This window comes from Hemibagrus wyckioides, linkage group LG04 (assembly GCF_019097595.1).
Source record: "Hemibagrus wyckioides isolate EC202008001 linkage group LG04, SWU_Hwy_1.0, whole genome shotgun sequence".
In the NCBI taxonomy this organism is placed as follows: Eukaryota; Metazoa; Chordata; class Actinopteri; order Siluriformes; family Bagridae; genus Hemibagrus; species Hemibagrus wyckioides.
In genome coordinates this window covers 861199-878698 of record NC_080713.1, presented here as the reverse complement: position 1 = coordinate 878698, position 17500 = coordinate 861199, and the positions used below count along the sequence as shown (strand labels likewise).

The following is a 17500-nucleotide window of genomic DNA, read 5'->3' as shown; positions in this document are numbered from 1 at the left end:
CATTTTATTTATAAATATATATAACTGCCTACATCCTTACAGTAAACAAGTGACTCACCTCCTGAGGCATGTGGAGTCCACGTCAAGGTCAGCTGTATTGTGTCAGTTGTGGCACGTGAACAAGGGCAGAAATGAATAAAAACTTTTGAAGAAATTGTTTATTTATAAGTTCAACAGACAATGAACAGCTTTACAGGAATATATCTAGATCTACACTGATCAGCCATAACATTATGACCACCTGCCTAATATTGTGTTGGTCCTCATTTTGCTGCCAAAACAGTCCTGACCCATCGAGGCATGGACTCCACTAGATCCCTGAAAGTGTGCTGTGGGATCTGGCACCAAGATGTTAGCAGCAGATCCTTTTAAGTCCTGTAAGTTATCCCCCATGGGACCGACCTCTCAACTTACAGGACTTAAAAGATACTGTTGATAGATAGTGACCACTGCAGACCAGGAACACCCCCCAAGAGCTGCAGTTTTGGAGATGCTCTGATCCAGTGGTCTAGCCATCACAATTTGGCCCTTCATCAAACTTAAAGCTCAAATCCTTACACTTGTCCATTTTTCCTGCTTCTAACATCAACTTTGAGGACAAAATGTTCACCTGCTGCCTAATATATCCCACCCACTAACAGGTGCCATGATGAGGAGATACTCAGTCTTATTCACTTCACTTGGAACTGGTCATAATGTTATAGCTGATCAGTGTGTATACAGATTTATCTCAAACGAGCGTGATGGTGGTGAGGAAAAACATCCTGAGACGACATGAGGAAGAACCTTGAGGAGAACCAGATGCAAAAGGGAACCTCATCCTCATCCTCATGACACCGAAGAGTGGGATTAGAAATCTGTTCTCTTCTATGACTTTACACAATAAAGTTAAACAGTTGTCAGTGTGTTTAAACCAGAGGTGGACAGTAAAGAAGTACATTTACTTGAGTACTGTACTTAAGTACACTTTTTGAGTATCTGTACTTTACTTGAGTATTATTTTTTCTGGATACTTTTTACTTTAACTTCACTACATTTGAAAGATAAATACTCTACTTTTACTCCACTACATTTCTGTCAATGTCATTGAGTAGAAAGTAGTTACATTAATCATAGGATGATTTTTTTCTCTTGTAGCGTCACGTGTTGTAAAGTTCAGTGGTTTTCCATAATTTTTTTAACTCAGTTGCTCAATTGATCAATTTCTGACAAAATGGACGAAGATATGCTTTGTATATTATACACCACCAACGCATTGGTAATGATGTTAGTTAACACACAAAAACGTATGCTGTGTCCAAATTCTCATACTATGTGTCCTAAATAGTATTAAAAATAGAATTAGTACGCCCCAAATCGTAGTATACTGAAAAGAGTATTCCAAAAATTCCTGGATGGTCTACTACTTCCGGTAGAAATTCAAAGTGCAGAACAGTGCACACTCTAACGGGTAATATTGCCCACAACGCATTGCCCACAGGAGGGAGGAGCCTGGACAATGGTGTAAATGCATATTAAAACGATGTAAATGAATTGTGGAAATATATATAACTCTTTGTTAAAGCAGTGTTGCTGTTGGCTGGTTGTACAGCTACAGTTGTGTAGCTGGGTTTTAAAGCAGGTTAAATTTTTTTTTTCTGACCAGTCTTCATTTACAGACCATTTGATTGAAATGTGCATGAGTGGATACACATAGATGTGTACAGGTACATCTCAAAATTTAGAATATCATGAAAAAGGTCAATATTTTTTGTCACTCAGTTCAGAAAGTGAAACCCATATATTATATAGATTCATTACACATAGAGTGAAATATTTCAAGCCTTTATTTCTTGAAATTGTGATGATTATGGCTTACAGATAAGGAAAACCCAAAATTCTGTGTCTCAGAAAATTAGAATATTGTGAAAAGTTAAATATTGGAAAGTCATGGTGTCGCACCCTAATCAGCTAATCACCTCAAAACACCTGCAAAGGTTTCCTGAGCTTTTAAATGGTCTCTCAGTCTGGGTCAGTAGGCTACACAATCATGGGGACGACTGCTGACTTGACAGTTGTCCAGAAGACAGTCATTGACACCCTCCACAAGGGGGGGAAGCCACAAAAGGTCATTGCTAAAGAAGCTGGTTGTTCACAGAGTGCTGTATCCAAGCATATTCATAGAAAGTTGAGTGGAAGGAAAAAGTGTGGTAGGAGAAGGTGCACCAGCAAAAGGGATAACCGCAGCCTTGAGAGGATTCTCAGGCAAAATCCATTCAAGAATTTGGGGGAGCTTCAGACGAATCCTAGACATGGCCTAGAAATGTCGCATTCCTCGTGTCAAGCCACTCCTGAACCAGAGACAACGTCAGAAGCATCTTACCTGGGCTGTGGAGAAAAAGAACTGGACTGTTGCTCAGTGGTCCAAAGTCCTCTTTTCAGATGAAAGTAAGTTTTGCATTTCATTTGGAAATCAAGGTCCCAGAGTCTGGAGTAAGAGTGGAGAGGCACAGAATCCATGTTGCCTGAAGTCCAGTGTGAAGTGTCCACAGTCAGTGATGATTTGGGCTGCCATGTCATCTGCTGGTGTTGGTCCACTGTGTTTTCTGAAGTCCACAGTCAACGCAGCCATCTACCAGGAAATCTTAGAGCACTTCATGCTTCCTTCTGCTGACAAGCTTTATGGAGATGCTGATTTCATTTTCCAGCAGGACTTGGCACCTGCCCACACTGCTAAAGGTACCATAAGCTGGTTCAATGACCATGGTGTTACTGTGCTTGATTGGCCAGCAAACTCACTGACCTGAACCCCATAGAGAGTCTATGGGGTATTGTCAAGAGGAAGATGAGAGACACCAGACCCAACAATGCAGATGACCTGAAGGCCGCTATCAAAGCAACCTGGGCTTCCATTACACCTGAGCAGTGCCACAGGCTGATTGCCTCCATGCCACACCGCATTGATGCAAAAGGAGGCGCAACCAAGTATTGAGTGCATAGAAACGAACATACTTTTCAGAAGTCTGACATTTCTCTTTGAAATATCCTTTTTTTATTGATCTTATGTAATATTCTAATTTTCTGAGACACAGAATTTTGAGTTTTCCTTATCTGTAAGCCATAATCACAATTTCAAGAAATAAGGTTGCTAGGTTGCTACAAAAGGTACTGTAAGTATTGCATACAACAATGCAATAATAAATGCGTTGACATTTACTTTTGATACTTAAGTACTTTTAAAAACAAGAACTTCTGTACTTTTACTTAAGTAAAAATCTGTCTTTACAACTTTTACTTGTAATGGAGTAATGTTTGACCAGTAGTATCTGTACTTTCACTCAAGTAAGGAAGTTGTGTACTTTGTCCACCTCTGGTTTAAAGGATCCTAAGAACAAGCATCAGGGTCTTTACATTTATAAAATCCATCTGAATGTGTAATAAATGAGACTTGAACCTTCATAGCCATCCTCCGAGGCATTTTCTGACCGATTGATTCAAATAAAATACAATTTTGTTGCTGCACATCGGTTCTGAATCGAGTGATTCAGAAAAAAAATCTGTGAAAAAATCTGATTCACTTAAACGGTTCGTTCAAAAGAATCGAGTCAGTGAAGTGAATCAGACTGGCTGTCGCTAGCGAGCATCCCGGAGTACAGCGGATTTCCCGCTCACAGCTTCTCCGTGGAAATATTTTCCAGACATTATTAGGATCAGAGGGACTCAGAGCCTCACACACATTTTCATATAAACTTCATAAAGGTTCATAAAGACTCTTAAATCATTCTTAAATATCATTACATCGCGCCATGTTTTTGGCATTACATGCAGTAAACACACAGGAGTAAATGTGTGTGTGTGTGTGTGTGATACTTGGGAGGAGTAGGATGAGAGAGTGTGTGTAGGATGTGCACTTTGTGCTCTTGGCACTGGAAAGGAGCTCACTGTGTGATCATGAACAAAATGCTGTGTATGTGGGTTCACAGTGTGTGTGTGTGTGTGTGTGTGTGTGTGCAGAGTGACAGGGTGGTTGATGACCTTTTCATTTACTTCTCTTATAGAACAGAGACTTTTCAATTATTACTAGTTTTTATTTATTAAAGAACGACACATCATACGTGATCATGAGAAGTCTCTCTCTCTCTCTCACACACACACACACACACTGGATACTCCTTCACCACATCATACACACACACACACACACTGATACACAGCACTGACACTGGGGACTCCTTAAACACATCATACACACACACACACATACTGGATACTCCTTCGCCACATCATACACACACACACACACACATACACACACACACACATACTGGATACTCCTTCACCACATCATACACACACACACACACATACTGGATACTCCTTCGCCACATCATACACACACACACACACACATACTGGATACTCCTTCACCACATCATACAGACACACACACACACATACTGGATACTCCTTCGCCACATCATACACACACACACACACATACACACACATACTGGATACTCCTTCGCCACATCATACACACACACACACATACACACACACACACATACTGGATACTCCTTCGCCACATCATACACACACACACACACATACACACACACACACATACTGGATACTCCTTCGCCACATCATACACACACACACACACATACACACACACACACACATACTGGATACTCCTTCACCACATCATACACACACACACACACACACACACACACACACATACTGGATACTCCTTCACCACATCATACACACACACACACACACACACACACACACACACATACTGGATACTCCTTCACCACATCATACACACACACACACACACTGATACACAGCACTGACACTGGAGATTCCTTAAATACATCATACACACACACACACACACACACATACTGGATACTCCTTCGCCACATCATACGCACATACACACACACACACATACGCATGCACGCGCACACACACACACTCTGACACTGGAGACTCCTTACACACCATAAAATAAATGACAGAAATCTTTACCCTATGATTGACGCTTGTGTTTTCTCAGTGGAGTGTGTAGCTCTGAACATGTCCCTGTGACCAATCAGTTAGTTTTTCTGACCAGTGTCCAGAACTCAGACCTCAGCAGCGTTATGGTGATATTGTAAAGGAACAGATCTTCTGAACGTTCCTCACCTTTAGAGTCTCTGGGGCAGGTTCTGTTATTTTATCTCTCTATAGGAGACCAGAGTGTAGTGACCTTCTGCCACTTTCCAGGCATTGTTTGTGTGTGTGTGTGTGTGTGTGTGTCTGCGTGAGAGTGTGTGTTTAGTTTGGCACGGTTCTACCCTGTTTCTCTCTCCTATCTGTCTTCACTTTGCGATTAATCCTTTGGTTCCTCTTGTGCCCAAACTTCCTTCAATTGTTCTCTCCTAATGAGAAAAAGAAAGGAAATCACTCTCTCTCTCTCTCTCTCTCTCTCTCTCTCTCTCTCACTTTCTCTCTCTTTCACTCCTATAAAATCACCCCTTCCCTTCTCCACACAGGTTCACACTGCATCCCTGCAGCTCTGAGAACCAGAGAGTGTAGGAGGAGAACTGGAGACTGAAGGCAGGCAGGTGAAGAGGCTCAGGTGCTCCACACACTGCTCCTGAAGGTACTGCATGTGTGTGTTAAGAGTTCTTGCACTGTGTGTGTGTGTGTGTGTGTGTTTCGAGGAAAGGATCTGGTCATTGTTCCTTATTGAGTAGAGGACAGACCTGTGAGAACCTGCAGATGTTCTGGAGGCAACATTATTAATGCTAATCGTGTAAAACTCTTCAGGATTTTTGTGATGTTTAATGGTTCTAGATTTCTCAACTAATTCTACTCAGAACTTAATCCTTTTTGCATTCTCCTACCTAGAACATTTAAGGTGAAGAAACCTTTCTGGTGGATATCCATCAAGCTCATACAGAACATTCGTAGCAAAGAGAGTTAACTGGAACGGTCCAGCTTTCTGAAAAGATTCAAATTAAAACCTAAAGTAAAGAACAGAGAAATATATTGTGTAGGATAAAATGATCCAGAATCTAGAACATCAGCGTGATGCAGCAGAACCTGAGCTGAAGGTTGAGGTTCTCACACAGAAATCTGACCAGAGCATGGTCTCAGCTTCGATCCAAAAATCTTCTGCTCTATAAACAGAGCCTTAACCAGTCGACCACAATGACTGCACGCTTAATGAAGAGGTTCTAATAGAACCCTGAGGTTCTGAACTCCAAGAAAACCTTTCCTGAAACATGGTTCTAGGTAGAACTCTCAGAGAAACATGGTTTTAGGTAGAACCCTCAGAGAAACATGGTTCTAAGGAGAACCCTCAGAGAGAACTGAAGTTTTTTTTTATTAAAACACATCTATAATTCTTGAATTTTTACGAAAATAAATTAAACTGGAGAAATAATTCAGCCTAATATGAAGAGTCACACCAGATGTTGTGGGTCAGTGAGAGTCCAGAAGGTTGTGGGTCAGTGAGAGTCCAGAAGGTTGTGGGTCAGTGAGAGTCCAGAAGGTTGTGGATTTCTCAGTGTAAGTCGTCCTGCACCAGGGGTCAGTCTCAGATTTAAAAAACATGACTTTCTGTTTAATTTTTAAGATGTTCGATGTTTCAGAACTTCATGGTGTTTTACTTTACAGGTTTTTTTTACAGAACTTTACTAGTAACCCTGATGAGAGGAAATCAGAGGAACCTTTACAGGAACTTCATCACTGTGTGATTATATGTGGTGTGATTATTTATTTAATTAATTAATCAGTTATTTTATTGATCAGATGGAGATGCTTCTGTCCAGAACATTCACTACTCTCACTGGAATATTACTCCTACATTTAACAGGCAAGTGTGTGTGTGTGTGTTTAACAGTGTGTGTGTGTGCGCAACGGTGTGTCTGTGTGTGTTTATGACGGTTTTGTGTATTAGTATGTGTGTGTAACGGTGTGTGTGTGTATAACAGTTTCACCTGCAGGGTATGTGTAACAGTGTGTATGTGTGTGTGTGTGTTAGTAGAGGGTGTGTGTCTATGTGTGTGTTTATGGAGAGTGTGTGTGTGTGGTGTGTTTAACAGTGTATGTGTGTGCGCAACGGTGTGTCTGTGTGTGTTTCTGGAGGTTTTGTGTATTAGTATGTGTGTGTAACGGTGTGTGTATCGGTGTGTGTGTGTTTGTGTGTGTTTATGGAGGGTGTGTGTAATGGTTTGTGTCTGTGTATGTGTGTGTGTCTGTGTATATGTGTGTGTGTATGTATATGTGTGTGTGTGCAGGGTCTGTGTTTGCGGAGGCGTCTGGCCGCTGCAGTGTGTTCGGTCGTCAGCACATACACACCTTTGATGGAGTGATTTATGAGTTCACTGGAGACTGCAGCTACATGATGGCTGGAGACTGTCAGAGCAGAACCTTCTCAATCCTTGGTAAATCTCCTACACCTCCTACACCTCCTACACACACACACACACACACACACACACACTTATGATCAGGACGTAGGAAGCGAATACGTGAGAGAAAACACCAAGCAGCAAAAACCACATGAGAAATGAATTGTTTGTATAATAGTGTGTGTGTCTGTGTGTGTGTGTCTGTGTGTGTGTGTGTCTGTGTGTGTGTGTCTGTGTGTGTGTGTGTGTGTAGGTGATTTCTCACAAGGCAGGAGGAAAGGAGTGAGCGTGTTCATTGGTGAGATTTTTGAGTTGCGTTTGTCTGTTGATGGAACTCTAACACAACAAGGAGAGAGGTAAAGAATCATGTCACAAGACTGACAACACTGTGTGTGTGTGTGTGTAACGGTGCGTAACTATGTGTGTGTGCGTAACATTGTGTGTGTGTGTGTAACAGTGTGTGTGTGTGTGTAACAGTGTGTGTGTGGGTGTGTGTAAAAGTGTGTGTAACGGTGTGAAACTATGTGTATGTGTATAACAGTGTGTGTGTAACTATGTGTGTGTGTGCATGTGTGAGTGTAACAGTGTGTGTAACTATGTGTGTGTGCGTGTGTGTGTAACGGTGTGTGTGTGTGTAACAGTGTGTGTAACTATGTGTGTGTGCGTGTGTGTGTAACGGTGTGTGTGTGTGTAACAGTGTGTGTAACTATGTGTGTGTGCGTGTGTGTGTAACAGTGTGTGTGTGTAACAGTGTGTGTGTAACTATGTGTGTGTGTGTAACAGTGTGTGTAACTATGTGTGTGTAACAGTGTGTGTGTGTAACAGTGTGTGTGTGGGTGTGTGTAAAAGTGTGTGTAACGGTGTGAAACTATGTGTATGTGTATAACAGTGTGCGTGTAACTATGTGTGTGTGTGCATGTGTGAGTGTAACAGTGTGTGTAACTATGTGTGTGTGCGTGTGTGTGTAACAGTGTGTGTGTGTGTAACAGTGTGTGTGTGTGATGTGTGTGTGCGAGTGTGTGTAACAGTGTGTGTGTGTAACAGTGTGTGTGTAACTATGTGTGTGTGTGTAACAGTGTGTGTGTGTAACAGTGTGTGTAACAGTGTGTGTGTGGGTGTGTGTAAAAGTGTGTGTAACGGTGTGAAACTATGTGTATGTGTATAACAGTGTGTGTGTAACTATGTGTGTGTGTAACAGTGTGTGTGTGTAACAGTGTGTGTAACTATGTGTGTGTGTGTAACAGTGTGTGTGTGTGTGTAACAGTGTGTGTGTGGGTGTGTGTAAAAGTGTGTGTAACGGTGTGAAACTATGTGTATGTGTATAACAGTGTGCGTGTAACTATGTGTGTGTGTGCATGTGTGAGTGTAACAGTGTGTGTAACTATGTGTGTGTGCGTGTGTGTGTAACAGTGTGTGTGTGTAACAGTGTGTGTGTGTGATGTGTGTGTGCGTGTGTGTGTAACAGTGTGTGTGTGTAACAGTGTGTGTGTAACTATGTGTGTGTGTGTGTAACAGTGTGTGTAACTATGTGTGTGTGTGTAACAGTGTGTGTGTGTAACAGTGTGTGTAACTATGTGTGTGTGCGTGTGTGTGTAACTATGTGTGTGTGTGTGTGTGTGTGTGTAACAGTGTGTGTGTGTAAAAGTGTGAGTAACTATGTGTGTGTGTGTGTGTAACAGTGTGTGTAACTATGTGTGTGTGTGTGTGTAACAGTGTGTGTGTGTAAAAGTGTGTGTAACGGTGTGAAACTATATGTATGTGCGTAACAGTGTGTGTGTAACTATGTGTGTGTGTGTGTGTGTGTGTGTGTGTAACAGTGTGTGTGTGTAAAAGTGTGTGTAACGGTGTGAAACTATATGTATGTGCGTAACAGTGTGTGTGTAACTATGTGTGTGTGTGTGTAACAGTGTGTGTAACTATGTGTGTGTGCGTGTGTGTAACAGTGTGTGTAACAGTGTGTGTGTGTGTGTAACAGTGTGTGTGTGTAAAAGTGTGTGTAACTGTGTGAAACTATGTGTATGTGTGTAACAGTGTGTGTGTAACTATGTGTGTGTGTGTAACAGTGTGTGTAACTATGTGTGTGTGCGTGTGTGTAACGGTGTGAAACTATGTGTGTGTGTAACAATGTGTGTGTGTAAAAGTGTGTATAACAGTGTGTGTGTGTGTGTGTGTGTGTAACAGTGTGTGTAACTGTGTGTGTGTAACTATGTGTGTGTGTGTGTGTGTGTGTGTGTGTGTGTGTGTAACAGTGTGTGTAACTGTGTGTGTGTGCGTGTGTGTAACAGTGTGTGTAACTGTGTGTGTGTAACTATGTGTGTGTGTTTGTGTGTGTGTGTAACAGTGCGTATAACTATATGTGTGTGTGTAACAGTGTGTGTAATTGTGTGTGTGTGTGTGTGTGTGTGTGTAGGCTCCAGCTGCCCTACGCCTCTCCCTCCATGTTTGCGGGGTACGAGTTAGGAAGTGTGCGTTTGTGGAGTGAAGAGTTTGGCTTCTCTGTTCTCATCGACCCGTCTCACAACATCCAGATCACACTCAGCAAACAGCACCAGAACCGAACCTGTGGCCTGTGTGGGAACTTTAACTCCGCCCCCAATGACGACTACATGGCACAAGAAGGTAAATCATCTCCACCCCCAGGGGAAATGGGTGGGGCTTCACACCAGACTAAACACAGGATATCAGAGAGCATTTTCTCTGGGAGTCTGGGAGTGTTTACTGTTCTTTGGAATTTCCTCACAGTGTCTGACCATTGACATCCATCAGCTGTGTTTATGTGCTGGACAGTCAGTCCTCTTATCCTGCAGCACTGCTGAGTTCTGGACTCTGGATTGGTGGTCAGCTGTTGATTAATTCTCTATAACAGCAGCTCTGACAGTAGAGCAGCTGAACATCACAGCTTTATATTAATGACAAAGGAGTTTACACTTCTGTGTGTTTCTCAGTAACATGAGCAGCTGAGATTATTCTCATATTAACCTGAAGAGAGAGAATAAAGAGAGACTGCTGAGGGGACGAGTGTTTATAGCTGATAGAGAGAGAATAAAGAGAGACTGCTGAGGGGATGAGTGTTTATAGCTGATAGAGAGAGAATAAAGAGAGACTGCTGAGGGGACGAGTGATTATAGCTGATAGAGAGAGAGAATAAAGAGAGACTGCTGAGGGAAGGAGTGTTTATAGCTGATAGAGAGAGAGAATAAAGAGAGACTGCTGAGGGAAGGAGTGTTTATAGCTGATAGAGAGAGAGAATAAAGAGAGACTGCTGAGGGGACAAGTGTTTATAGCTGATAGAGAGAGAGAGAATAAAGAGAGACTGCTGAGGTGATGAGTGTTTATAGCTGATAGAGAGAGAGAATAAAGAGAGACTGCTGAGGGGATGAGTGTTTATAGCTGATAGAGAGAGAGAATAAAGAGAGACTGCTGAGGGGACGAGTGTTTATAGGAAGTGACTCACTTCATTTGATGTTCCACAACATTAATGTAACTATAAATGGATAAAGTGTATGCTGAAGAAACACTTAAGGATGTGTGTGTGTGTGTGTGTGTGTGTTTAGGTTTTCTGACAAAGGATCCATATGACTTTGCCAATTCTTGGGCCCTTAACGGTGCGGCAAAAGTGTGTAAACGAGTGAAGCCACCATCTCAGACCTGCAACACTACGAGAGACTCAGCACAGGTCAGGACATCACCTGTCAATCATTATCACCTGTCAATCACCTGGCAATAATCACAGAAACATGTGTGGGATGTGTGGGTGAAGTGTGTGTGTGTGGCATGTGTGTGTGACGCGTGTGTGATGTGTGTGTGACCTGTGTGTGACTGGCATGTGGGTCATGTGTGTGACGTGTCTGTGACATGTCTGTGTGACGTGTGTAATGTGTGTGTGTGAAGTGTGGGTGATGTATGTGGGTGACGTGTGGGTGATGTGTGTGTGACGTGTGGGTGATGTGTGTGTGACGTGTGTGTGAAGTGTGGGGGTGACTTGTGGGTGTGAAGTTTGTGTGATGTGTGTGTGTGACGTGTGGGTGTGACATGTCTGGGTGATGTGTGGGTAACGTGTGTGGGTAACGTGTGTGGGTGATGTGTTGGCGACGTGTGGGTGAGGTGTGGGTAAGACGTGTGGGTGACGTGTTGGCAAGACGTGTGTGTGACATGTGGGTGTGACATGGGTAAGATGTGTGTGTGACGTGTCTGGGTGACGTCTGTGTGCCCTATGTGTGAGGTGTGTGTGACGTGTGGGTGGCGTGTGTGTATGTGACATATTTGTCGTGTTTGTGATGTGTGGGTGTGACGTGTGTGTCAAGTGTATGTGTGAAGTGTGGGTGTGACGTATGTGTGGGAGACGTGTGTGTGACGTGTGTGTGACGTGTGTGTGTGAAGTTAAAAATTCTCTCATTGCTCCAAAACTGTGTTAATGTTACACATGGGGCGGAGTCTGTCTGAAACAGGGGCGTGTCTCTGTTACACATGATTCTGTATGTTGATGTTAAATCTCATGAGGGTCAGTGAGTCCAGCACTGCTGTCTGACCATTTGGTGTAACGGTAAATCAGATGGTCATGAGATCAGATGGTTTGCACCGGCAGCTGAAGGGAATCAGATGAGTGGATTTGATTGGATATCACAGCACTAACCCTGCCCACTGATTACATATTAATTTTAGCCATGTCCCTTTATATAATTACACAGCTCTTCACCATATTATAGCTTTGTTAAGAGGAATACACAATCATGCTATTGTCTGTGTGTGTGTGTGTGTAGTTGATGTCACAGTGTGAAGTTCTGCGCACCTCAGCGGCGTTCCTGCGCTGTAACCACCTGGTGGATGTAGACGCCTTCTTGGCGGTGTGTGAGTCGGATGTGTGTCACTGCAGAGACGGTGAGGAGTGTGTGTGCCACGCCCTGCTGGAGTATGCTCGCACCTGCGCAAGCCATGGACTGGTGCTGCACGGCTGGCACACACAGAGCCAGTGCAGTGAGTAACACACACACACACACACACACACACTTTTCTCCAAGATTTCATGATCAATGTGTGTTTGTGTGTGTGTGTGTGTGTGTGTGTGTATTCAGCTCCGAAGTGTCCAGTAGGAATGCGGTACACTGAATGCGCTCAGCAGTGTTCCACTTCATGTCAAAGCCTCAACATCCATGAACTCTGCAGGGACGAGTGTGTAGACGGCTGCACCTGTGCAGGTGAGGGGGTGGAGCCACACAAAGCCACTGATCTGACATTTCTGTTTTGTAACCTTTTACTAGATACAAACTGGACATTGTGTGTGCAAGAGATACAAACTGGACAGTGTGTGTGTGTGTGTGTGTAGCGGGTAAGGTGCTGGATCGTGAGCAGTGTGTGGACGTTTCTCAGTGTTCGTGTCAGCACACGGGAAAACGCTATCCCCCTGGATCCACTGTTTCTCAGGACTGCAACACATGGTACACACACACACACACACATACACACACACGTGCACACACACACACACACACACACACACACACACATCAATTTCTGTAAAACATAAAAATGTATTTAATATACATATTTATTGTGTGTGTGTGTGTGTGTGTAAACTGATAGTAAATTGAATGTAAATTAATGTCTTTATAGCGTGTGCTGCCATCTAGTGTATAAAGCTGTAATGACATTTAATCAACAAATATAAACAAATTAAAAAGTATTTTCTTGCAAATTATTTTATTTGCAAACTAGCTTAAGATTAATTAATTCCTGTCATTTAATTGTGTCCTTTATCATGGTCACAGTCACAGTGCTGATTTTTACTAATTAATATTTAATGAACACAGTGGTGGGCCGTGCGTTTCACACCTCACATCCCTGAATGAATCCACCTCTATACCATCATTATGACGCCACGGCAATAGATACTAATCACGCATTAAATAACAAAGTAAAAAGAAATTAGTCTACAGTATTTCACACCTCACAAGGAATAGTCCATTTTATTACGGTTACTTTTCTCAAAAAAGACATTCTTGATTCTTAAGCAGCAAACTGCAATCTCCGGAGGACGCAGCATCCGAAATGACACAGTGAATATAGAAACACTGTATATGGGCGGGTCACTGCCTCTGACTACTCCAGTTATCCAATCAGAGGACGGGAAATTGCTGACGTAATCATACACCTGCTAGATGGCCCCCAGTGACGCCAACTCGAAATCTGATTGGTTAATGGAACAGTTTCATTGCCCCTTGTTTTAAGCTCCGGGCGCCTGCACTATTGATTCTGAAGGTAGATTTTTTTCACCCTGGAAACACATGATGTCATCCACTGTCTGAAATATGATTGGATAAATACTCTTCTCATAAATATACACTACTGGAAGCAGCGCAACCGAGAGAAAAGCTATGAAATGTAGAGAATAGACTATTGGGAATAATTTAATACACATTCATGGAAAAATATATTAAATATATTAAAATGCAAGTCAGTGATTCAGATCACTGCTGTTTAGGGCAGCAGAGAAGGACTTACTGACCCTGACGGTCTGCTACTGAATGAACATTTAATGAACATCACTTAATTAATCACTTTTTAACAACAACAAAGAAAAATTAATTTGTAAAGAATCAGCGCTGCGTCTTATTCACAGTGTGTGTCGTCACGGGTCATGGGAGTGCACCAATGAGGAATGTCCAGGTGAGTATTAACACACACACACACACACACACACACATTACACTGTGTTTATGTATCCATATGTTGTGTTAATGAGAGTCCACTGTGAAATGAGTGTGTGTGTGTGTGTGTGTGTGTGTATGTGTGTGTGTGCAGGAGAGTGTGTGGTTACAGGACAGTCCCACTTTAAGACCTTTGATGATAAATTCTTCACCTTCAGTGGAATCTGTCAGTATTTATTGGCTAAAGATTGTCAGAGCAGCGCCTTCTCCGTCCTCATAGACACTGTGCAGGTACACTGAACATCATTTATTTAACGTATATTTAATGTTTATTTAAGGATTATTTAATGTTCATTTAACGATTATGTAACATTCATGTAATGTTTATATAACAGCTAATTAAATTAATTACTTTCTGACCAATCAAAGTTCAGAACTCAACAGCAGTTGTGTGGGGTAAAGAACATTCACAATCAACAGACTGTAGTGTAATGTGTGTGTGTGTGTGTTAGTGTGCAGATGACCCGGATGCTGTGTGTACACGTTCAGTCACCCTGAAGCTCCACGATCTGGCCAATCAGACGATCAGGCTGAAGCATGGGGGCGTGGTCAGTATGGACGGCATAGATGTTCAGACTCCATTAATTAACGGTTAGTGTGAATCTAATGATAGTTATTTGTGTGTACTATAGATTACCATGTGTTTATGTGTGTGTGTGTGTGTGTGTAGGACGCTTGCGTGTCCAGAGAACAGTCTTGTCATCAGTGAGGCTGAACTTTGGAAATGACCTTCAGTTGGACTGGGACGGTCATGGACGTGTGCAGCTCAAGGTGTGTGTGTGTGTGTGTGAATAACTGTAATCATCACTGATGGTTACTAAAGAACATACATTAAATGCGTGTGTGTGTGTGTGTGTGTGTATGTGTGTGTGTAGCTGAGACCAGTCTATGCAGGGAAAACCTGTGGTCTGTGTGGTAACTATAATGGTAACCAAGGAGACGACTTCCTGACAGTGGGAGGTCTGGTGGAGACACAAGTGGAGGGTTTTGGGAACGCATGGAAGATGAATGCTGAGTGTGACAACGTGGAGAAACAACCTACTGACCCCTGCAGCTTAAACCCAAAGAGAGGTACACACACACACACATACCATGCAGTGACACTTCTTATTTACTACACAAGATACAAAGACATTTCATTGGAAGGTACACATACAGATATTGTGTGTGTGTGTGTGTATGTGTGTGTGTGTGTGTGTGTGTGTGTGTGTGTATGTGTGTGTGTGTGTGTGTGTGTGTGTGTGTGCAGTGAACTTTGCTGAGGAGTCGTGTGCAGTGATGCTGTCGGTCCGTTTCGAAGTGTGTCATCACAAAGTGAACCCGAGTCCGTATGTGAAGAACTGTCGCTATGACGTCTGCACCTGCGCAGACGGACACCAGTGCCTGTGTGCAGCCGTCAGCAGCTATGCAGCCGCATGCGCAGCCCGGGGAGTGAAGATCGACTGGAGAGGACAGGGCTACTGCGGTAATAACACACACACACACACACACACACAAAAAGTGTTAATAATGCTCTTTAATCTTATTTTAAACAAAATAATTTAACAATAATAATAATAATAATAAAAAACATTAACAATAATAAAGTTTAAAAAATGTTAAACGGTTTCTAACACTTTAAAATCTTACAGTAAGATATTTTTATTTCAATGCAAATAATACTAAAATATTAAAGTTAATATAACAGTAAAAGGACTGCTGTGAGATCTAACATACATTCTGTCATGTAGGAAGTGTATTAAATATATTACTGAGTGTGTGTGTGTGTGTGTGTGCTCTCAGAGTTGACATGTCCAGGTGATCAGATGTATGAGGTGTGTGGGAATGTGTGTAATCAGACGTGTCGCTCCCTCTCTGTGCCGGACGCTGAGTGTGTGAGTGTGTGTGATGAGGGATGTTTCTGTCCTCTGGGTTTGTACCTGAGCGACACGGGTGAGTGTGTATCACCTGAACACTGCTCCTGTCACCACCACGGAGAGATCTACCAGCCCAACGACATGTTCGCTGACCACAACTCCATCTGGTCAGGACACACACACACAGTATACACCAACATGCAAATATTCTGTTTAATTTATTGACGTCTGGATTTTTTTTGTTTGTGATTTTACATGTTAATTAACAAGAAAAAAGATAATCAATGAAAACAAAATGTGTGTGTGTGTGTTGTATAGTTACTGTGAGAGCGGCTTGATGCGCTGTAGCTCCAGTGATCTTAACCCCTCTGTGCTCTCAGACCTCTTCTTTGATGAACCTTCACATTCTCGAGGTATGTGTAGAGATCATATGTAGAGATCAAGTCTAGACATCATGTGTAGAGATCTTGTAAAGATCATATGTAGAGATTACATGTAAAGATCACGTGTAGAGATCACATGTAGAGATTACATTTAGAGATCATGTGTACAGTTTACATTTCAATTTTTCAATTTCAATTTTATTTGTATAGAGCATTGTCTCAAAGCAGCTTTCAATGAGAAACGACATAAGAAATCAACAAACATATAAACAGACAGACAGACAGTCCTACATGTTATCCCAAGTGAGCAAGCCTGAGGTGACTGAGGCGACTGTGGCAAGGAAAAACTCCCTTAGATGGTATGAGGAAGAAACCTTGAGAGGAACCAGACTCAAAAGGGAACCCATCCTCATTTGGGTGACAATTGTGTGATGCAGATACAGCATGTGTATATTGTTATGTAAATCAATAAGGAGGTTGTTGTCCATGTCGCTGCTTGAATATCCCAATCCTCACAAGCAGAACCCGGCTGGAGCTGGTCCATCTCCGGATGCCACTGGAGCCGGCACAGTCTCTGTATGCCTTGGGATGGGTAGAAGGAGGGAAACAATGGAACAGCATTAGCGTAGCTGCTGTTAATAATATTAGCAGCACTAGCTGAATGTGCATTTAATCAGATGTACTGGAGCACAAGGTTATGGGATGTGTTAGATGTTTGCCTGGATAAAGAGAGAAGTCTTTAGTCTACATTTAAACTGGGAGACTGTGTCTGAGCCCCGAACACTGTCAGGAAGACTATTCCAAAGTTTAGGAGCTAAATACGAAAACGCTCTACCCCCTTTTGTGGATTTTGATATTCTGGGAACTACTAGAAGTCCGGAATTTTGCGATCTTAAAGAGCGTGGTGGATTGTAACGTGTTAGGAGACTGGAGAGATAGGTGGGAGCTAAACCAATTAGAGCCTTGTACGTGAGTAGAGCTAATTTATAGTCAAATCTAAGTTTAACAGGTAGCCAGTGCAGGGATGATAATATTGGGGTTATATGATCATATTTTCTTGATCTGGTAAGAACTCTGGCGGCTGCATTCTGGACTAACTGTAGCTTGTTTATTGAAGATGCAGGACAAACACCTAGTAATGCATTACAGTAGTCCAGTCTGGA

At 42.4% G+C, this 17500-nt stretch overlaps 1 protein-coding gene across 1 annotated transcript in view; it reads left to right on the top strand.

Moving 5' to 3' along the window:
• Nucleotides 1-5490: 5490 nt before the first annotated feature.
• vwf (von Willebrand factor) overlaps nt 5491-17500 on the top strand; it is a 40603-nt gene continuing 28593 nt past the window's right edge. The window contains exons 1-17 of the mRNA XM_058387614.1: nt 5491-5638; nt 6793-6856; nt 7281-7427; nt 7648-7750; nt 9805-10013; nt 10949-11070; nt 12155-12368; nt 12467-12589; nt 12718-12829; nt 14011-14057; nt 14193-14329; nt 14551-14689; nt 14769-14869; nt 14974-15169; nt 15348-15563; nt 15881-16121; nt 16273-16367. Coding sequence (XP_058243597.1) covers nt 6793-6856; nt 7281-7427; nt 7648-7750; nt 9805-10013; nt 10949-11070; nt 12155-12368; nt 12467-12589; nt 12718-12829; nt 14011-14057; nt 14193-14329; nt 14551-14689; nt 14769-14869; nt 14974-15169; nt 15348-15563; nt 15881-16121; nt 16273-16367 — 2266 coding nt within the window. The 5' untranslated portion in view covers nt 5491-5638. The remainder of the gene's footprint in view (nt 5639-6792; nt 6857-7280; nt 7428-7647; nt 7751-9804; nt 10014-10948; nt 11071-12154; nt 12369-12466; nt 12590-12717; nt 12830-14010; nt 14058-14192; nt 14330-14550; nt 14690-14768; nt 14870-14973; nt 15170-15347; nt 15564-15880; nt 16122-16272; nt 16368-17500) is intronic.